At 38.7% G+C, this 22,193-nt stretch overlaps 1 protein-coding gene across 3 annotated transcripts; it reads right to left on the bottom strand.

The window, feature by feature from the left end:
• Window positions 1-419: 419 nt before the first annotated feature.
• LOC120012130 (PH-interacting protein-like) lies at window positions 420-21,540 on the bottom strand. Of its 3 annotated transcripts, XM_038863412.1 has the most exons (25): window positions 21,253-21,540; window positions 20,955-21,112; window positions 19,379-19,742; window positions 18,981-19,135; window positions 18,094-18,333; window positions 17,211-17,320; window positions 17,033-17,110; window positions 16,840-16,940; window positions 16,293-16,387; window positions 16,046-16,161; window positions 15,777-15,880; window positions 15,629-15,706; window positions 15,453-15,531; window positions 15,119-15,287; window positions 14,598-14,668; window positions 13,041-13,121; window positions 12,888-12,958; window positions 11,131-11,227; window positions 10,975-11,034; window positions 4,659-4,713; window positions 4,154-4,554; window positions 2,060-4,063; window positions 1,393-1,959; window positions 1,203-1,261; window positions 420-921 (listed from the first exon to the last, which is right to left on the bottom strand). In XM_038863412.1, the coding sequence occupies exons 3-25, from the start codon at window positions 19,735-19,737 to the stop codon at window positions 726-728; spliced, it is 5,346 nt and encodes a 1,781-aa protein (XP_038719340.1). In that variant the 5' UTR covers window positions 19,738-19,742; window positions 20,955-21,112; window positions 21,253-21,540; the 3' UTR covers window positions 420-725. The 3 variants fall into 3 exon arrangements, with proteins under 3 accessions (XP_038719340.1, XP_038719341.1, XP_038719342.1); XM_038863413.1 differs by lacking the exon at window positions 20,955-21,112; XM_038863414.1 differs by lacking the exons at window positions 18,981-19,135; window positions 19,379-19,742; window positions 20,955-21,112; window positions 21,253-21,540 and adding an exon at window positions 18,884-18,900.
• Window positions 21,541-22,193: the final 653 nt, after the last annotated feature.

Genomic DNA, 22,193 nt, shown 5'->3' on the forward strand with positions numbered 1-22,193 from the left:
ATACAGGCCAGACCATGACTCGCATAGCTACCTGCGTTGTGTAAAATATTGTCAGCAACTAAACCCTAAACACACCGCATAGCTACCTGCGGTGTGTTTTACTTTTTGTAAATGTGCTTAGTATGTAAAATATTGTCAGCAACTAAGCCTTATACAGGCCAGACCATGACTCGCATAGCTACCTGCGTTGTGTAAAATATTGTCAGCAACTAAACCCTAAACACACCGCATAGCTACCTGCGGTGTGTTTTACTTTTTGTAAATGTGCTTAGTATGTAAAATATTGTCAGCAACTAAGCCTTATACAGGCCAGACCATGACTCGCATGTATTTTTGTTATGCTTCCACAAGGCCTTCAGCCTGGAAGATGGAAAAGAACCTAGATACGTGTTTACTTATACAAAGGGACCAAGCTTTGCGAGGAAACTATGCGTTTTAAGGCAAAAAAAAAATAGTTATTGATGATGCTGATGAAGTATCCATCTTTACAATGAAATCAACTGCGAAGTTTTCTCCACAGCAATCAGCTAGATTTTCCTTCCAGATATCTATTGACCCAATTTAAGAAGAAAAGTTATCATAATGATGCCAAAAATTGGACTTGACGAGACTAGGTGATAAAGAGAACTTAACTTTTCAACAAATACAACAAAAAAAATTATCTACAAAAGGAAGAACCCAATAGGGCCAGCCGATATCTACAAGACTTCATTAGAGGCTTACAGCTACAAGGATGACAATGTCCTCGTAAACCAATCTGACAAGCGCCTCATCTTCGCCAAGAGCTCTGCATTCTTTCCAAAGTATGATTCCGCATTTTCCAGCATAACTCCAATATCATGCTTCAATCCCTCCAAACTTCGATAATAGTTGTTCTTTAACCTTGAATGGATCAAATCAAGAGACAATGGAACTGGAAACCTGCTCAATTTCATGAGTATGAAAGAAAGGTTCAAGTTAAACTCTCTACATTGGAACTGGAACCTGTGCAAATTGGAATTCATGGATAAAGAGAAAAGTTCGAGTAAAATTTATATGATTGCTAAACAAGAAGCGGACTAACGCTCTGAAACCTAGTTGAAGGGAAATCTTCATATATAGACAATATATAGAACTTGTACGTCAGCTAAAATGAATCGAAGGCCCAAAAAAATAAAATAAATAATAATAATAAAAAGAGAACCAGATAGCAAAACTCTTGCCTGTTTCTATAAACAGACTTCTCCGAAGCTTCATTAAATTTTCGAATCCCATATCGATCCTGAAAGATTGACAAGGTTAACAAGATTTTGCAGGATACAGTTGCATCTTCGAACTTTCATTTTTTTATTTGCTATTCTACATTTCTACTTTGCAAGAATCCTTGCATATAGAACTCGTAGGGCTAAATACCTGGGCTTTGGTACCAGACTGCTCCAGATTGTCAAAGGCGGACAAAAGCTTATTTATTTGATGGTCATCAATATGGGGCTGATTATATTGCAAGTCAGAATCAAAAAGCTCCCAGGGACTGTGCGATTCTTTATCACGTTGACTTTTGTACAGGATAGAGAACCTATCCCATGGACTGTCAGGAAAATCAGGAGATTTGGGCTGCACGGATACAACTCTGCCATCCCACCATCTACCATCTTTTTCATCTGGATTTTTCCACCAGACCCTACATTTGTCCCGTACTGACCAGTTTCTCTGCATGGCAGCATCAAATCGACTTCTTTCAACAATAAAATCTGGAAAACCAGTAATTTCTGGCAGGGTCAATTTGAATGATTTTCCACACACACTGGAAGAAGGATCAACAAATTGGAGTGCCATTTTACAGCAACTATCCCCTGAGGGAACTGTGGAATATTTAAGGCCTACAACTTTACAAAATTCCACTGCTCGTATGTTTCCTCCTATTGAGGTCCAAGGCCCTACTTCCTTTGAGTGAGCACCTTCTATATACTCCTGGTGACCCTGAAAAAGAGTAAGCGTAAGTATAAAGCATTGATATCGAGTATCCTAACAAATGAAAATGGAAGAATTAAATCAGTAAAATACATTTTCCAAGATTTACCTGTCTCAGATATACAACCTCATCCCCGAGCTGGGGGATGTAACGAGAGCCCTCGTCGGGCATTGACAACAATAACCACGATCCTTCCTTTGTTACCTGATGCGACTTCTTATCTATGGGACTTGTATCACGAAAATGATAACTGCTTCTTCTATTCCGAGTAGACCTCAATCCAACAGTCATCTTAAAGGTTGATCCCCATTCTTCACATGCACGTTGACTTCTGTCTCTGGAACTATCATTGTTATTTCTCGTGCTTCTATGTGCATTCTCTGATAGATGTCCTTGCCCCATCTTGAGTTCATTGTTCTCAATATTCCCATTATGTGTGTTTCCGTTTAGGTCTGTCTGATGAGTCCGGTGAACCCCTTCAGTCATCTCCTCATGGGAATCTACACCGACAGCATTGGAGGTGCTAGCTCTCATTCCACCATCCCCTTCTAAGTTACTTCTATCCCTAAGTGTCTTTGACCTCCTATAAACAACATCATACATCCGTTTTGGATTTAACTGTGAATCACCCAAAGCACCAGTTGAAGTCTCAACGGAACAAGGATCTAATTCTCCTGCTCCTCCACCACGAAGACCACTACTACTGGTGCCCCCATACTGAGGCACTTCTGAAACCGAATCCTGTTTGATGTCCAAAGTTTTACCATGTACCAAATCAAATGCACCATTGCTCCGAATTTCTGCTGAGTGCTCCACTTTTGACTGCAGAGGCATTTCAGGAATCATCAAGACGGAATTTGACCTAATCCTTAAGTTTGGTGGAAGTCTCTCTATAATTTCAGGTCGATGGTCAGAGGCGCCATTCTCATTACCATCTGAGTGCTCCTTAGTATTGGCTGCACCATTCACAACTTCAGAGGCGCCATTCCCGTCACATGCCCAATTAAATGGAGCTGATATATCGATCTTAACTGGGTGGTTGCAAGCTTCTGCTGCACTATTCAAAACTTCAGAGGGGCCATGTAAATCATCCTCCCCGTCTGCTATAGCAGATCCATCCATCTTAGATGATGCATGATTGCAAGCTTCTTCCGCAACAATCACAACATCAGAGCTGCCATCCAGGTTACTCTCCCCATTCAGCGGAATAGATTCATCCATCTTACTTTCATGATCGCAAACTTCTAAACAAGCAGATGGTGTCTCGTGCTCCTTCTCAGGTTTTAAATATCCATTAACATTATTCTCCTTTTCTCTGCAATCATTGCGACAAGCACCAAGGGGACCATATGCCTTCAATGATGTCAACTCTGTTAATCTCAGACGCTTGGAAGAACGAGGCTTGACCCCACCCCATCTAATATTACCATTTTTGTAACCCTCATTCAGGTCTGGATGACTTTCAACCTTGTTTAATTGTCCTCTCCCTTGTATTTCCTTAAGATTGCAATTGGTATCCCCAGCAGTGTAACCTGAATCAGAGGAGCCCTTATTACCATTTACATCAACGGCTTCATGAGCAGCATTGGATGATGAGCCTATGATAGCAACCTGGTTCTCAGCTCCAAGTGATGCACTCTCTTGCAGACGAAGTTTATTTGAATCCTTAATGGGCAATTTAAGAATCAGTCTCCGCCTGTTTCCAGTTATCATTTGAGATTCAGGGAGTTCATGAGATTTGACATTATCTATAGACTCTAGATAAATTTCTTTCCCTTTCGAACGCCTGGCTTGCTCATTTTGCAGGGATCCATCAGTTTCTTGACTCTCATTGCTTGAATCTTGTGGATCTTCATTTTCTGAAGAATCACTTACTGAGACATCCTCATCATCTCCATCTGTAGATGTTCCTGATATTCTTGAGAACAAAGTAAGAGCATTACGTGCAGCAGCTCTCTTAGGTCTCAGTGATTTAGACGTGGAAGACCTCCTCTTTAAAGCTTTTTGTCCAATTTTTGACTTCCCAGTACGATTACTTCTAAATGAATTGCCATCATTTGCCTCTAAATTCCTCCTTTTCACACGCCTCCCAGATGAAGTCATGATCTCAATCTGAAAACAGAGAGGTGGGAAGGGGCGTTTCAGGTTAAGGCATTGGCAAATGAAAAACTGAAACAAATTCACAAGGGGCGGAAAACTTACATCAGACTTTTGTTTTTTCCTCTTTGATCTGCGAAGGGCATGCTTAAGTGCATCCTCGACCTCACTGTCTCCTGCAGTGCACTCTGGATCACTTGAGGAATTAGAACCTAAACTTCCTTGCTCCTGTCCAGAAGAATACCCGTCAGTAACATTGTACTCTGAATCAGCATCATCACTGTGCACCTCAATTTCCGGCTCCCAATCCATGGTTGCTATCAATTCTGGCAGTGGATCAACCAATACATCTAAGTCTGGCAGGGGAAGCATTTGGTAATCAGGATCTACGCTGAAGTCTGGTCCAACAGCAAGATTTAGGGAACACGGTTTCCACTCCAATCCCAGAGCTCCTAGCCGTCTTTTCTGGTATGAGCTCTGATAAGGTTCCGGGTATGGCTCCATAGCTAAAATTTCCCAATCCAACTATCAGTCTACGAAATGAAAATATCATAGGAAAAACAGCCTTAAAAAAATTCCTACTAATTAGGACAGAGTTGAGATAATTAACCTGAGTCACAAAGGAGATCTTGCCTATTTCGCACATAGGGTAGAAGCTGAGTTTCCTGAATCACATGTGCCATATTGATTGTTAACAAGAAGCAATCACAGAATATTATGTATTACAAATTCAACATTAAGAACATCAGCTTCACATGCTAGTAAAAAATTTATGAAAGTAGATACTAATTGAAAGTTCAAATCATAGTTATCAGAGAAAACTATCACATCTCACTGCTTAATGTTCAACATAAATGTTCTCAGAGTCAAGTTCTTTCTATTCAAATTCTGATGGAATCTCTCATAAATCAGCAAACCATATGGAGTTACTGATAATAGGCCAGCATTCTTGATAGAAATTGGCTTGGAAAGGAGACTGAGTTCAGGTGAGAGCAGTTCAGGTAAGACTCCAGAGAAGGCAAATTTACACAGTTTGACAACTAATGTCAGAGACTGTTTCCATAATTTTACCAAAATAATATCAAGAATTTAAGCATAAGGAAACTCACAAAATACATATTATATACGCTATCAAACTAGGAAAATATGGGCAAATATGTGTTAAAGATGTGTCTCGGAGACGAGGAAAATTCACTTCTTTGAAAAGCATATATGTTTAATTGTAAAATTGGTTCTACTTCTGTCCCAGTATTTGACTAAGCCGTGAAATTCAATACTGGCAGGTGTTCCAATCTTATCGAAAATCAAACCTAACCCACTAATAGACTTTTGCGTAAATAATTGGGAGGAAACTACTTTAAACAAGGACAATGCAAAGTTCTTCAAAAAATTAACTGATTCAAAAGTTCAATGCACATAAAGTTGAACTATTGATAAAGACACTGTTAGAATATGTAAGGTTAGTTTAGTCATTGCACATATATATTGAGAGTATACTAGACAGTATTAGGGTTGTATATGTAGTAATGTATGAGATGTATGAAATACAAGGTTTTCGACTACTGTCTCTTTCGTAACATGGTATCGGAGCTTTGGACGAAAACGGCGGTCGACCAGTCGGAGCTTTGGACGACAACGGCGATCGACAAGTCTGCTGGTACTCGTTGAAGGTTCTTCGGTTCTGTCGGAGGTCTCTGTTATTTGGATTCGTGATTGCTGCCAGTTCGAACCCGCACCAGGTACTCGTTGGAGGTTCTGATCTGATTTTTCTCTTTCTGGTGGAGCAAGAGTCTCTGCTTTGTTCTGGTTTCTCTTCTGTTGGCAGTTCTGGTGGTTCGATTTTGTTTCTGGTTCTTCTTTGTTCTGGTCTCTCTTCTGTTGGAGGTTTAGGTGGTTCGATTTTGTCTCTGGCTTCTTCTCTTTCTAGTGGCGTGATTCTCTGGTTGGTATTCTGTTCTGGTTTCACTATTCTGGTAGTGCAATTTTGGTCTGGTGGTTGACTGAGTTGTCTCTATAGTGGTTTGTGTGGTACGAGTTCTCTGGTTGGTATTATATTACTGCAGAGACTTTGATTCTCTATATTTGTGCTGTGATTATATTCTTTGTTCTCTGGTGGGTGGCAATCAGATTGAGATTTTGTGAATTGCCAAGTGTTTGGTTGATTTTTTGAGATCCATGGCTGACACTAGTGAAAAGAAGGCAATTGCCGAGATCATCCCTACATCTTATCGAATTACAGACAGAAAATTAAATGGTACAAACTATGGTCATTGGAACGAGTCATTAGAAGATATCTCTCGGGTATTGATATGGAGAAACACTTGACCGAGGATGCATCGACTAAGCAGAAGGCCAAGGCACAATGGCAGAAGGAAGATGACAAACTTTTCACTTTAATTCAAAATACTATGGAGAATTCTGTAGATGATATGATTGGGCATTGTGATAGTGTCAAGGAGATGTGGCAATATCTAGAAACATTGTATTCTAGTAAGCAAAATCTGTTTCATGTTCATGAGCTACTAGCTGGGGTATATCGTGCAGATCAGAAGGGACGTCCTTTACTTGAATATTACACTGACTTCAAAACCAAATTTGAAGAGATGCGGACTTTGTATCCTATTACAGCTGATGTGAAAAAAATTCAGACCCAACAGGCTGGGTTGGAGTCGCAATATGAGATTGCTCGTACTCAACTACTTACTGATTCAGAGTTACCTTCCCTAGCTGAAGCATTCTCTCGCTTGCGCAAAGTTTGTAAGGATTCTAGTCACGACACCTCGGGAGTATCTGCTGTTTCGGGTGATACCTCTACTTTATTGGGTTGGACACCACCAGCTGGTGGTAATAGGGGTGGTCGTAGTGGTGGTCGAGGAGCTCGTGGTGGTGGCCGTGATAGTGGAGGACGTGGAGGTCCAAGGATATGTTATCATTGTGGTGAGCAGGGTCATTTGAAAAAGAATTGTTGGAAATTGAATGGTAAACCATCTGCCTCTTCACGGTTTGCTAATGCTGTCACTCAGGAGGGTATTTTGCCTACTCCTACCGGGGTTGTATCTTCTTCCATAGCATCCAAACCTGATGGCCATATTCTGATATCGGCCGATGAATATGCTCGGTTTACTCAATTTCAAGCTACCCAGTCTGCTGCCACTCTTGTTCAGTCAGGTAATCCAACTGCATGTCTTTCTTCATCCTTCGGTGATTGGGTCATTGACTCCGGAGCCACCGATCACATGACTAGCAACACAGGTATCCTTTCTTCATTTCAGTCCTCCCCCACTCTACCAAATGTCACTCTAGCCGATGGTTCACATGTTCCTGTGCTTGGTAGTGGCACGGCCTCACCTACTTCCACTTTATCTCTCTCTTCTGTTTTGTGTTTACCTCATTTCCCTTTTAATCTATTATCTGTCAGTCGAATCACTCAAGCATTGCATTGCTCTGTTCACTTTTTTCCTGATTATTGTCTATTTCAGGATCTGGTGACGAAGAAGGTTATTGGTAGAGGTCGCTTGTCCAATGGTCTGTACGTTCTTGCTGCTGAATCTTCACCAGTGCCACGGCCAGTTGCTTCCACTATTACTACCTCATTTTATCAGCTGCATTGTCAACTTGGTCATCCTTCGTTACAAGTTTTAAAGCGTCTTTGTCCGTCTTTAGGTTCAGTGTCTCAGTTAGCGTGTGAGGCATGTCAGTTTGCCAAACACCATCGAGCGTCTTACATTCCTCGAGTTCATAAACGGGTTGCGTCCCCCTTTGAGTTGATTCATTCCGATATTTGGGGTCCTTGTCCTGTTATGTCTCAGTCTGGATTTCGTTATTTTGTTACTTTAGTTGATGATTTTACTCGGGTAACTTGGTTATATTTAATGAAAAATCGTTCTGAGTTATATTCTATATTTTGTGCTTTTCATGCTGAAGTTAAAACTCAGAATAATGCTTCTATTCGGATTTTCCGTAGTGACAATGCCAAAGAGTATTTCTCTAACTCTTTTTCTTCTTATCTTGTTCAAAATGGCATTGTTCATCAGTCATCTTGTGTTGTCACCCCACAACAAAATGGGGTGGCTGAAAGAAAGAATCGTCACTTGATGGAAGTTGCCAGGGCTTTATTATTTCATATGAAAGTTTCTAAGGTCTTTTGGGCTGATGCTGTTCATACTGCATGTTACTTAATCAATCGTATGCCTTCTTCGATTCTTGATGGTCGTATTCCCTTTTCGGTTATGTTTCCTTCTCAGCCTCTATTCTGTCTTCCCCCACGTATATTTGGATGTGTGTGTTTTGTGCAGGATGTCCGACCTAAAGTCACTAAACTTGACCCGCGGTATCTGAAATGTGTCTTCTTGGGATATTCTCGTCATCAAAAAGGGTATCGTTGTTTCTCTCCTGATCTAGGTCGCTATTTAATCTCAGCTGATGTTACATTTTTTGAGTCTACTCCTTATGGTAGTAGTTCTTCTACATCTCCTTTTGCTCCCGAGGATGAGTTTCTTGTCTACCGTATGTCTGAACCTGATCCTCCTCCTGAGTCTTCTCGTCCTCCCAGCACTCACACATATTCTCGTCATAGCTGGCACCATCCTTCGGCACCTCCAGTGGATTCTTCTGTGGCACCTATGACAGACCAAGACACTCAGCCTTTACCTGCCTCTTCATCTCCAGATTCGAGTTCTCTCACTCCGGATGCTAGTCCTGATTTACCTATTGCTCTCCGTAAAGGTAAACGATCTTGTACCTATCCTATCTCTTCATTTGTTTCTTATAAAGGTCTATCTCTTGTTTCTCGGTCAACTGTTTCTTCTCTTGATTCTGTTACTGTTCCTAAGTCTCTTTCCGAGGCCCTTTCTCATTCTGGGTGGCGGCAGGCAATGGAAGATGAGATGTTTGCTCTTAAGGAGAATGGTACTTGGAATCTTGTTTCCCTCCCAATTGGAAAACATGCTATTGGTCGTAAGTGGGTCTTCACTGTTAAAGTGAACCCCAATGGTTCTATGGCTCGCTTGAAGGCTCGGTTAGTGGCAAAGGGCTATGCTCAGACATATGGTGTTGATTATTTGGAGACATTTTCTCCTGTTGCCAAGATTGCTTCTATTCGATTGTTTATTTCTCTGGCTGCTACCTATCATTGGCCTTTACATCAGTTAGATGTTAAGAATGCCTTCTTACATGGTGATTTGGTAGAAGAGGTCTACATGGAGCAACCACCCGGGTTTGTTGCTCAGGGGCAGTCTGGGAAGGTATGTTTTCTTCGGAAATCATTATATGGGTTGAAACAATCTCCTCGCGCTTGGTTTGGTAGATTTAGTGATGTGGTTATTGAGTTTGGATTGTGCCGGAGTGCTCTTGATCATTCTGTTTTCTACAGACAATCTAAACTAGGTTGTATACTTTTGGTGGTCTATGTTGATGATATTGTGATTACTGGGAGTGATAGTGTGGGTATTACTGCTCTCAAGTCATTTCTTCACACCAAATTCCAAACAAAGGATCTTGGACCTCTCAGGTATTTCTTGGGTATTGAAGTGTCACGTAGTAAGCAAGGTGTTTTTCTATCTCAGAGGAAATATGTACTTGATATACTCAATGAAACAGGGTTGACTGATGCTAAACCCTGTGAGGCACCTATGGTGCCTAATGTGAAATTGGCTGCTGAAGATGGTGTTCTACTTGCTGATCCAGAACAGTACAGGCGATTGGTTGGAAAACTTAATTATCTTATGGTGACGCGGCCAGACATTGCTTTTCCAGTAAGTGTGGTTAGTCAGTTTATGTCATCTCCTCGGACATCTCACTGGGATACAGTAATTCACATTTTGAGGTACCTTAAGGGTGCTCCAGGCCGTGGTATTGTTTATAAGGATCACGGTCACGTTAGAGTAAAAGGAACAGGTCGTGGTGTTGTTTATAAAGATCACAATAACATTGGAGTGGAAGGATTCTCGGATGCTGATTGGGCGGGTTGTCCTATAGACAGACGGTCTACTACCGGTTATTGTGTCTTCGTTGGCGGGAATTTGATATCATGGAAAAGTAAGAAGCAGAGTGTGGTGGCAAAATCGAGTGCAGAGTCTGAGTATAGAGCCATGGCGCAATCTATTTGTGAACTTATGTGGGTTCGTCACCTACTTGAGGAGATTGGTATGAAGGACTCAGCTCCTATGCAATTGTGGTGTGATAATCAAGCAGCTATTCATATTGCTTCTAATTCAGTGTTTCATGAACGTACAAAACATATCGAGGTTGACTGTCATTTCATTCGAGAGAAACTCCAACAAGGAATGGTTTGTCTTAGGCATGTTAGGACTGGAGATCAAATAGCTGATGTATTTACTAAACCTCTACCAGGGAGTCGGATAACTAATATTTGTAACAAGTTGGGCATGATTGACATCTATGCTCCAACTTGAGGGGGAGTGTTAGAATATGTAAGGTTAGTTTAGTCATTGCACATATATATTGAGAGTATACTAGACAGTATTAGGGTTGTATATGTAGTAATGTATGAGATGTATGAAATACAAGGTTTTCGACTACTGTCTCTTTCGTAACAGACACCACGACATGATAAGTTACTTTTTGAAATCAACCATTGTGGTGCCCTATCTCTCTCTCTCTCTCTCTCTCACACGCACACTTACTCACTCACATACAGACATGATTTATTTACTTTGTCATACCTACACATGCAACAACGAGAACATGAAGAGGAAAGGTTAAAATTAGTGTGAAAAAAATAAATTTTCCCTAATGAACATGGAAACAAGTTCTTAATACCGATCTTGTAGGAGGAACAAGGACATCTGCTTTATGATAATTACAAACTCCCTAAAATGATAGCAAACCACTACCTGATATACATAAGATGAAGCAGAAAAAGTAAAAAGGAAAATAGATGACAAAAATCTAAATGGTTAACTAACCCGGTCAACCACATTTCCATACGTGTCTTGGATGAGGGGACGATAATCGCCAAGGAAGAACTGTTAGAGAATTGAATAAAGAATAAGAAACAAAAATCCCAGGATGCTATCTATGAGCAAAACATTATAAACCAATAGTTTTTGGTGTCCAAATACCTGATCATATTTTGCATCCTCTTGGGACTCACCCTGGCCAGTATTTAATATGTATAATTGACCAACATCATCCGAGAGAATTATGGATGTTCCATCCCTACATCATAGAGAGGTTATATGGAATAAGGTCAATCCATGTCCATCTATATTGTGATGCACATAACTAAATTCAGAAAAAAAAACAGTATCATAGATAACAATCTGTCTGATAACGACATCACATGCCTACCATGAAAAACACATAATCGCATGACATAACTCTATTTTGGGTGTGCTTTACTGAGTCGTGTCATTAAGACTCAAGCTCAGGTCCAGTTCGGTGTCCTTGTCCTTATTCAAAATTGCTTGAAGAAGATTTTATACACGTTTTAAGTGGTTAAACAAATCTCTACACAAGACTCCCCCACTTGAAGCGAGGTAGGGGAAGGGCAAGAGAGACAGTTTTTCAATAGCTAATTATATATTGAAAATAAAAGTGTCTAGGCACTGATAGACCCACTATTATTAAAAAATATCAGAAGAGAGTGACACGTGGATGATTACTAGTGGAGCACCTGTTTTTGTCTCACTGGTTTAACGTCTGTCTGCTTGGTGCTGCTGGTGGTGTTTTTAGGTGCTGGCCGTTGGCAGGAGGGGGTCATTCAAGTCCAGAGAATTCTAAAAAATAGTAGGAGGTCCTAGTCCCTCGAAGACTAGAGTTATCTTTCATTGTTGCTTTGTTTCCCTTTACCTTTTCTGGTTGTAATAGACAAGGGTTCTTATATATTATCAATATCATTAGTTGAGATTTACACTCTGATTCTCTGTTTCCCTATTTGATTCTGTGACTCTATCAGGCACTCACACAGATACTTTTTGTTAAGATTAGTTACTTTGTCATTCAACCCAATAAGTTAACTTCTTGGTTTGCATTTCACACCTTTTATATATATATTCTAACACTCCCCCTCACGTGTGGGCTGGACTACTCTAATGGCCCAACATGAGCACAACAAACGAGGCCCAACACTAGGGCAACAACAAACGCAAAAAGGTAATGTTTGAACCCAATAAATTAACCTGTTGGGTTGAAGCGTCTCACACCTTTTATATACATTTTCACACTTAACAATAAGTAGGAGCAAAGTCTCGTAAGTTGCTTTTAAAAAATTTACCAACCACCATTTCTCGCCCAAAATAAGCATAAGCACTAAAAAAATATGCAAGTTCAAATTGAATCATATATAAGCTTCTATAAACTGCTTTCTTTAACCAATCTTCAATAAGCAAAAATGATGCCAATCTACTAATCTAGTCCTCAATCGCAACCAAGTATACTGGCAGTTCAAACTCAACGGGTGAACTAGGTTAAATCATACTTCTGATTCCATCAAGTCATACGAAAACACTCCTTGCTGATTTAGGTAACCCAGTGATGTGTAGGAAAAAAATATTTTCCACAATTAGAAGTTTCAGGCATTTCATATCTTGTAATTATTTATGAAGGTCATGGGCCAATTTTATGTCCTTGTATAATTTGAAACCTAGGTTAGCGGAAATTATTTTGGACTGCCAGAAACATTACCATTTCAGACACTATTCAAAAGTATCAACAAAACACAGCAATAACAGTTCTAAAAAAATCAGATATCAAACTTCCATGAAACCAAGAATAAGTGCTCAAGCAAATAAAAAGTCATGACCAAAATAGAAGAGTAGTGTCAAGTAGATCAGGTGCAAGAAGAAATTGAATCAATATTCATTATTAATGCACTTACGGTGAAAATTTTCCATCAACTAATTTGAAACGCGAAATTTCGTATGTTCGAATCGGTACACCCTCCCATATCTGAATAAAAAATGAACCATTCAATAGAAATAAATTAAAAGAAACTCTTACGAAAACAGGCTTTGAGAAATTGAAAACTCACATCCCACACTATTGCCCTCCCATCATAGCCAGCACTCATAGCTATCCGAGGGTTAAAGGGATGAACATCCAGAACATATGTCTGCCGAAAAAACAATTATGGTTAGACGTAAACATCTAACTGATCTGATAAGTAAAGTACATAACGTAATGAAATCCAACATGATCCATACAATTGAACTAACAGGCACTGACGCCGGAAGCAAAAAGTGAAATTGGTTATTGGATGAGTAAGATGCAAAAGAAACTCTAGTCTAGTGCTTACAGGGACAATCTTAGTTTTCAAAAGGATTATTACATAAAGGTTGATCATTTGCAAAACCTTATTGGGACTGCACATCACCGTAATAGCATCTTTTGGAGACAAAAAGCATGCATATCAACTCCAAAAAAGAGCAGGTTAAGAGACTTAAAAAAGAACTCAAAACATTTCTATGAGAAGGTAAGAAGGCAACAGCAACAGGGCAAACATGACCAACTATACATAATGATGGGAGGTAGGAAAAGATTACGATTACAATGCTTCAACAACAAGATTATTATGTATTTGAAATACTTTCCCAATGACTAAATATGGAGTTAAAAAAGAAATCAAAAAAGGATCAAGAACAGATATGGTTCGCAAAGAGAATCAACAAGACATAAGGAATGCATCTGATGTAGGAGATGTTTCTTCTATCCTGTTCACTCTACCCTTTCTAAAGACAATATTTTCACCATTTAACTAGTTAGATCAAACTCTGTCAGTATACATTGAATTTAGAGAATCTAAGTGACGGGGCTCATAATGACATATTAAGCTTTTGCAATTAACTTAATCAACACAGAATCTGGTACATGGTCAGTATGCAGTGAATTTATTAAATCTAAGGGATGGGGCTCATACTGACCTAGTAAATTTTTGCAATTAACATAATCAACACATAATATGGTATATAAGCTACTAAATGGTCATCAGGAAGAAAATGAATTATTTTATGCAAGCAGTGTCGCAGAACAGACTGCAATGAATCTCTTGCAATCAAGACTACGTAAGGCTAGTTGCTTTCCTGATAACCTCTTTCTAGACTTCCACCCTTAAGATACATTTTCAAGAAATCATGAACGTGATCAGCAGAAACAAGAAAGAGACTGTAACCAGTGCACAACAGCACAAGGACGGAGGAAGTAGACTAGACACTAATTATCCCACACATATTTCATACACTTCAATTGACTAGAAGATAATACAAGATAACTCCCGTGAACAAGGCTCCAGAAGTGGAGGCAGAGACGGGAACAGAAATACAGACGCACCCTCAGCCAAACATTGTGAGGCTGTTTCCAGTATTTGAACATGTGATTCCTGGGTTGTGGTCAAGCAATTTTACCACGTTGTCACAGATTTTTCATTAGGCAATCTAATGATATTGAGAAGAAAAAAAATACAAAAACAAAAGAAAACGGTAAATATAAAGGTACATGATGTATCTTTTGTCCTACAAATGTTCTTACTTTTAACAAACACAAGATAACAAGATTCAAGCAGAAATCAACTTCAAACGATTGAACCACTCACAGATTCAGTATGACCCGTCAAGGAATGAACTAAGCTACCATCAGCTGCATTCCAAACACATATTCTGCAATCTGCATTGCAGTAAAAACAAATTATTCATTGAAATAGTAGGACTTGGCACCTCAGCAAAATGCACGATGAGAGCATTGTGCTTCAGAATTGTTCAAGAAAATTAAATTGAAACCCGTGTAAGGCTCTCCACGATTTATTCAAACAGACAATGATTAAAAATATGATGCATCAAAGGCAATGCTTCAATCAAGACTGCAAACAAAGAAAATATGAAAGATACTTTGAATCAAAATCAGAACACATTTTTTAGACTGCATAGTGGGACATTGTGTTTGGGATGTGTGGCATGAAACAGCTTGACACAATGGTAAGATTGCTTCATTGCTTCTCCATAATGCCGTGAATACACTGTGAGTAGTATACCAAAAACGAACTGGTTCTATTTATTAAAGGATCAAGTTAAAGGGGAAGGGGGCAAAGACAAGTTGGTGCATGAATTAACCACAAACCCATGATAGCAGCAAGGACAAAGCGATTGTCTAGGCTCCACACAATCATATTGACACCACGAGGAGTTGGAAGAACTCTCTGACGAGGCCCCCCTCTTGGAGGTTGAGGTGGCAAAGGAGGAGGGGGAACTTTAAGATGATATGCACGTGTCCATCGGCCAACTTTCCCCTGGAAACACAAACAATGGGCACATAAATATAGAGAATAAACAATCAAGGCTGAAAGGAATAAAAGAACAAATTTACAGAAAGGCCATAAAATCAATCTCATTAGAAAAAAGTTATAAAATCAAAAAGGCAGAAACTAAAAGTTATCTATCATAGTTAAGATTACATGTGATCTACGCGATCTTGGAATCCAGATTATTGCACTGCCATCACGAGAACATGTGACTATGTTGTCATGAGAAAACCTGAAAACATATATATGACATGATTGCATATTAGTATCAGCAATAAAAAGAATAGTCCATGTCTCAAAGAACCTAAAAGATAGATCTCCATACGCACCATGAATTTCTAAATTTAGGAATACCATCTTCTTTTGAGCTATCAACCAGATAAAATCTAGATGTCACAGCACATCCACTGCAAAATAAGGTATCATATATCAGCAGTCAAGACTTACTGTATATGGTGGTAGAAATGACATACTAACCTAAATTGCACATAATTGACGTCATTCTCATGGCCAGACAATACATCTATCTCATGCATTGGCTGACCTGAATCTTCTAAACTAGGTTTACAAGCATTCCACACCTGCAAGTAACAATATATTGTAAAGTTAAAGCAGCAGGTCTCTCACACAAGCAGCCAGAGACACTAAAAATTGTTACACACAAATTAGCAAGCGTATCCGAGCTAGCATAGCCAGGTAAAATGTTCATGCATAAAACATGTGAAAGCCAAGATCTTCAGATGTACCCTAGCAAGGGTGTCCGAGCTACCAGTGACAAAGACAGTTCCATTAGCATTGAATGCACAACAAAAGATTTGATGGCTCTGAGGACCAGCACTTGAGGAAGCACCATTATTCTTCCCTGCAATTTTTCCATTTTTCTTATAGTTAGTTTCACATGTAGCAGAAAAATAATCATGTTCACACCAAAAGAAAAGAAAGAAAATAAAAAAGTACACTTGGATAAAGTAAAGAGGGAAAAAAAATACTAACCGGATATAGAACCAGCAGGCTTTGGAACATATATGCGTGGACCAGGTGAGGAATTCCTGACATCCCATATCCTACATGTACCATCATCAGACGATCTGTGCAGAGGATAAGGAAACGTTACATTAACATCACCAGATGAAGGTTTCAAAGTGCATCTATTCATATCTTTCCACAAAAGGCGTCAATAGGCCAACAAAATTTTTACCTTCAATAAGGAAAGGGTCAATAGGAAACAATTAAGTTTATCAACTCTCATCTGCAGGCAGACTATTTTTAAGTAGCACAAAAACAGTGCTAGAATCCACACCATATAATTAAGCAGAGCAACAAATCAAGAACTACTTCAAGTTAATAGTCAAATTTTAAACTACAGAGAAGTGATTTCCCTCCTTAAAACAGAGAAGAAAAGGCACATTTGATTCCCAGTAAACTTTTACATGATGCCTGTGATTAAGTTCTACAATAGAAGCCAGCAAACACCCAAAAACCTAAAGATTGTGTAGACACTCCATGTAAAATAACCATAACGATCAGGGATAAGACGTACGAAAGAAGGTGGTATGCAGAGCCAGGCCTAAATTCAATGGCAGTAACAGCTCCAGTATGTCCACGGAGAACTGAAACTGGAAGCCCGTCAGGCAAACGCCACTGCAAGAACCAGAAACAACATAAGAAAACAAGTTTGAGGGGGGGAGAGATTAAAAAAAAGACATATAGCTTAAGACGATAATGAAGCTTACAACTCGAATGATACAGTCATTTGAAGAGGAAGCCACCATAGAATTGTTGGAACTCACAGCCAAGTCAGTAATGTCACCCTTGTTGCATACAAGAAAATGTAACATAAACTAAAAGCAGGCAAAAACCAAAAAATACAAACAATCAATAGAAGTTTGATACATTGAATAACCAACTCACTTCATGACCACGGCAGCTCGTCAAGCAATATGCAGTTTCCATAGACCAGATCTTCACAAGGCGATCATCTGAACCAGTAATAACGTATCTCCCAGAGCGGTCAAATATCGCTGCAGGATTACACATGGTAATAACATTAGTGATCACCATCTGAACATATGAAAATGCTGAACCATGCTCAACCTTACAAAGTCAAATGAGAAATTGCACTAAGTAGCAAAGTTGGAAGGCAAAAAAGGAACAAATAAACAACACAAAGCACCTTTTTCTGTTTGAGTTGAATAAAAGTGAGACCTAGAGCCAAACAACCACAGATCTATAAGCACCTGACTTTATTATTCAAGAACCATAAAGATGGGGAACTGCCTCAAAAAAAGTTATAGCCGAATGCTAGTTAAACTTCAACATTATTTAAGAAGCTCTTACGAAATGCGAATTTGTTGCAGGAGACGCATGATGGTAATTCCTAGAAGATTCAATTAAAAATGACGCTCCAGGAAAAAAAAGAGAGGATAAACACAGAACAGCTATGAATCGATGACCATAATAAACTGATGAAACTCACAGGGAAGGACTCTTGAGGTTGGGCAGAAGCAGAACTCTCTCAACAAACAAAAATCCCATCTTTAATTTTTCCTCTATAATGCCTTGAAATATATGTACTTACACACTTATGCCACGAAAATAATAAAGTAAATAACTAAAAACCATACAATGCAAGAAAAATCAAGATCATGAAATTGAGAGCCCTTCTCTTTCGGTTCTATGAGCTCTAGTTTTCACTGTACACTTTTTGTAGATCTTAGTCCTAACATGAGAACTAACTACATAAGATATAATATGAATTAAACCTTCACTTCTAAAAAAATTATAAAGCTCATACCACAATACACAGCATTTCGGTGTCCACGCGTCTTCTTTATGTTTTGCATTTTCTGTACCATTGTTGACGGCTTTGCAATGGCATAACATGCTGAGCGTATAGATGGTGCACGGTGGTGTCTTGTAAATCCACCACCAATCTCTCTCAGGCTTAACCCATGAACTTGGTCAGTATGCATGTGAGGCCAACGCATGTGAGCAGGAAGAGATTTGATTTCATTCTTTGCTTGGTCCCTTTTATCTGTAAAAGAGAAGTACATAAAAAAATAAGAAGACCTTAAAAGATTGCACAAACAAATTATATTTTAAACAGAAAATTTCCCTTCATGTAAAGGAAAAGGAAGTTCCTTCCACAAAGAAAGCAAACTAGAAAAAAGAATCGAGGATTCTTACAAATCTAAATGAATATAATATCCAAAAAAAACACACGAGCATATCAACAGGAAAAATGTACTTTCCAGATTAAATGGGAAAAGAAAAACAGACATTTCGTCAATTAGCTCAATTAAAAACAAATAGTATTAACAGAATGGGGATATCTTGGTTCAAAAGTGCTATAATTAGACAGGAGAGTGTTGCTTGGGGCAAATGGGACGACATTCGTCAAAGGAATCAGGAAAGATTGGAGGAGCTATATGACAGACATTCTTGTTGTGGAAAGAGAGAAACTAGCAGCCACCGCATCTATAATAACTAATTGTAACTTTTGTTATTAGCAATCAAATCATGTGGATTAGATTTTTTACGTCAATGACAACATATCTCGTAAACATTCATAATAGACTTTGTACCGTACAACACAAGCAGTCCCCCCTCAGTGCTTCAATCTTTTCAAATTAAATGAGAGATACACTTGCAGATAAGGTCTAGCATAAGTAATTCACATACGGCTCAAAAGTGAATATGACCCCTTTCCCAAAAGAGTAGGAACATCAGCTGCATTTGGAGCATGTCCAAGGATCATGCCTTGAGATGGAGAGGCTTCAGCTATCATCAACTGCTTCAAAAGCTTTACTAAGTGATCCTTCTCAATGTGAGGGTACCTAAGAACATATAAATAACAGAAAGTGATAATATATACACCCAGGCAAAAAAAACACGCACGATCTGCATTTCACCTAAATAATAGCTTCTGTTAGAATAAAAATCTAGTAAGAAAAATGTCATTAGCCATGACTATAAGCAACCACTATACAAAATATAAATAAAATAAGACTGCTTAAAACATCAATTAACATTGGCCAGAGGAAAAAAAAGGAGAGCACAACGTAGAAAGCATATTATACCTCTCAGCCAACTTTGTGTAAGGTAACGGGAAAGACACACCATCATCGTTTTCATCTCCCCTACATACCCCAGTCCTTGAGTACCAGGCATGATATCTCCTAGGTAAGAGTTGACGTTCAAGAAGTTCACTCTGAAGCTGTTCATAAGTTCTGTGGCATGGGCCACCTGATAAGAAATGCATGATCAAAAAATAAATTTCTCTGAGATCAATATCAACTTCAGGCTCATCCGTATGACTTGTCTCTGGGTTTGCTAGATTTGTAAGTTGAGCATTTTGCGACACCCGAGAGGAAAAACCCAAAGCCTTCATACTCGCAGAAGGAGCACCACCACAAGGAATGTATTTCTGGAAAGCCATTTTTACTGTATATCATAGAAAGAAAAAACTCAATATATAATAAAATCATAAATAAAATACTTCATTTATCAAATGAGAAAGAAACAACAAACTCTTCAATGGGAAAGAAACTGAATTGGGCAAATTCAAGTACAACTGGCTCTCTATGACCAGGTTTTGGTCAACCTTTTAGAAATTATAAATTTCGATGAAACCAGTGCTCTTTCATTTCTTTATTTTCTTTCTTCGTAATTCATCTGCTTTGTACTTTTGCTTTCTGGTTGCACTCACTTGGTGACCCTCAGTAAAGTTTCTTCGACATTAAAAAAGAAAAAAAGAGTAACAAAGCAATTGAAATATCCCACATAAAACATGGACTTTGACATAACCTGATAACCACGAGGAATGATACAACCAAGAAGTTTCCATTGCATAATGACCTAATATTATCATCGCTTGAACTTACTAACAAGGTATGACTGATAGTGCTGAGTATGAAATCATCATGATAAGAGTGATAGTACTGAGTATGAAGTCATCACGATATACCAGCTCAAACTCTAGACTAGCGAAGACTTAACTATTGGGGATTTATTGATATGAAAGAATTATAGGTGGATTTATTGGCATGAAATACTCAGCTAACTCTAGCAACAAAAATCAAGCTTCCATCTACATTTTTAGTATTCTGAGATGTTTCTCATATATTCCCACTTCCCCAAAGCAAAATTTCCAGCTTCCCAAGAAAATAAAGCTCACAGCCTCGTCATATATCACCACACAGGCACTGTTTATATCACGGTCAATCCATCCACAAAACCAAAAAATTATGATCTCCCTTCCTATATACATATACATATACATATTTACATACATAGGTGCATGAAACTCTGCTGGGTAAGGGCAACTTCACATGATGATCCTGCCAAACCTCATAGGAGGAGGATTGGGGTTGTTTGGCAGCCAGTGTATAACTTCGCTAAACTTGTGAACCTCAATCCATTAGAAAATACCGGTTGTGCGACCAAATGATACGCATCTTTACAGCCAAAGGCTATAGTACATAAAAGAGTGTGTGTGAGTGAGATGGAGAGTGAGTGTATTGCAATAAACTAACAATGCAATTCAAAACTCACTCAACTGACTCTGACAAGCAATCACTATTCCATTCAATCTGCGCCGATACATAGAGAAAACACAAAAAGATGAGAGAGAGAGAGAGAGAGAATAGAAAGAACCTCTTATAATGCATCAACTAGACTTAACCATAAAGGCAGTCCCTGAAAATCCCAGACCGCCTTTCTAAGCTTTTGAAGACCTGAGCCGCAATAATCCATAATGCATCACTCTATGCCAGAATCACAAACCCTAGAATTCAATCCCTTTTTTCTACCTTCTACCATTACACAATCGAAAATACAATAAGCTTCACCAAACAAACCAAAATTGATATCTAATCTCACATATGAGCAATCCCTATCTAATTAAAAATAAAACGTCAACAATCAAATAAGATTACCAAACAAGAAGTCTTACCGTAACAGAAGCATTCAATGGAGTATTCTTTCGAAACAAGAGGATGCCGTTTTGTAACTTGCTTGGCGGATTGAAAGGCAACAGTCGATGGGAATCGATGAGGGCAAAAACTGCAACTATAAAAATTAAATTCAACAAGAAAAAGAAGAATGTAGAGCACGAGCGAGACGAAGACTTTCAGATGCTGGGAGACCGAGTTCCTCGTTCTGTACGGTTCCTCTAGGAAAAACGAAAAGAAATTGGAGAGGGAGTAGAGAAGAAGATGAAACAGAGAACAAGATTGAAAACGAGGCCGTTTTATATGTTCAGGCCTAATCTTCTGCTGGGTTAGATGAACCGTGAACGTTGTTTCACCCACGCGCCAAGGGAAGCGTGAAAACCGCTGAGTCCAGATTTGCTTAATTTTCTACTACTTTCCTTTTTTCTTTTAATTTTCTATTTAAAATCGGGTTCCGCTTAAAACATATAAATCTTATTTATTTTAGTTGTTGGGACTTCGGACCTTAACCCGGATAACATTATTGTCCAATTTATTTGTGTGGATTTAAACCAATTTGAATGTGATCAATTAAATACATCCGAAATTCAATCCGTGTTTGAGTCCGAAGATATAAATATTTCGTAAATACATTATGTTGTCCAATCCGAAACCGTACTCACAAATGGCGGAAAATAATTTACAGTAGATACCATCAAAGGTACAAATATTGATTTTAAAATAATTACCACGACTACCAAGATATTATCAGTTACATATATCAAAAACTATGTTTTGTCATGTTGGTGATTAAAACTTGCCCTAATACCAAGTTCCTCCATTTACTTAAAAAAATATTTACCCATTTCAATCATCCAAACCAGATATAATTTGCCATCCCTACTCTCCAAAAGCTTCAGTTTTGTCAAGAAACAAGAACTGCTTCCAGCATGTGGATATGGAG

Source organism: Tripterygium wilfordii, chromosome 13, assembly GCF_013401445.1.
Source record: "Tripterygium wilfordii isolate XIE 37 chromosome 13, ASM1340144v1, whole genome shotgun sequence".
Classification (NCBI taxonomy): domain Eukaryota; kingdom Viridiplantae; phylum Streptophyta; class Magnoliopsida; order Celastrales; family Celastraceae; genus Tripterygium; species Tripterygium wilfordii.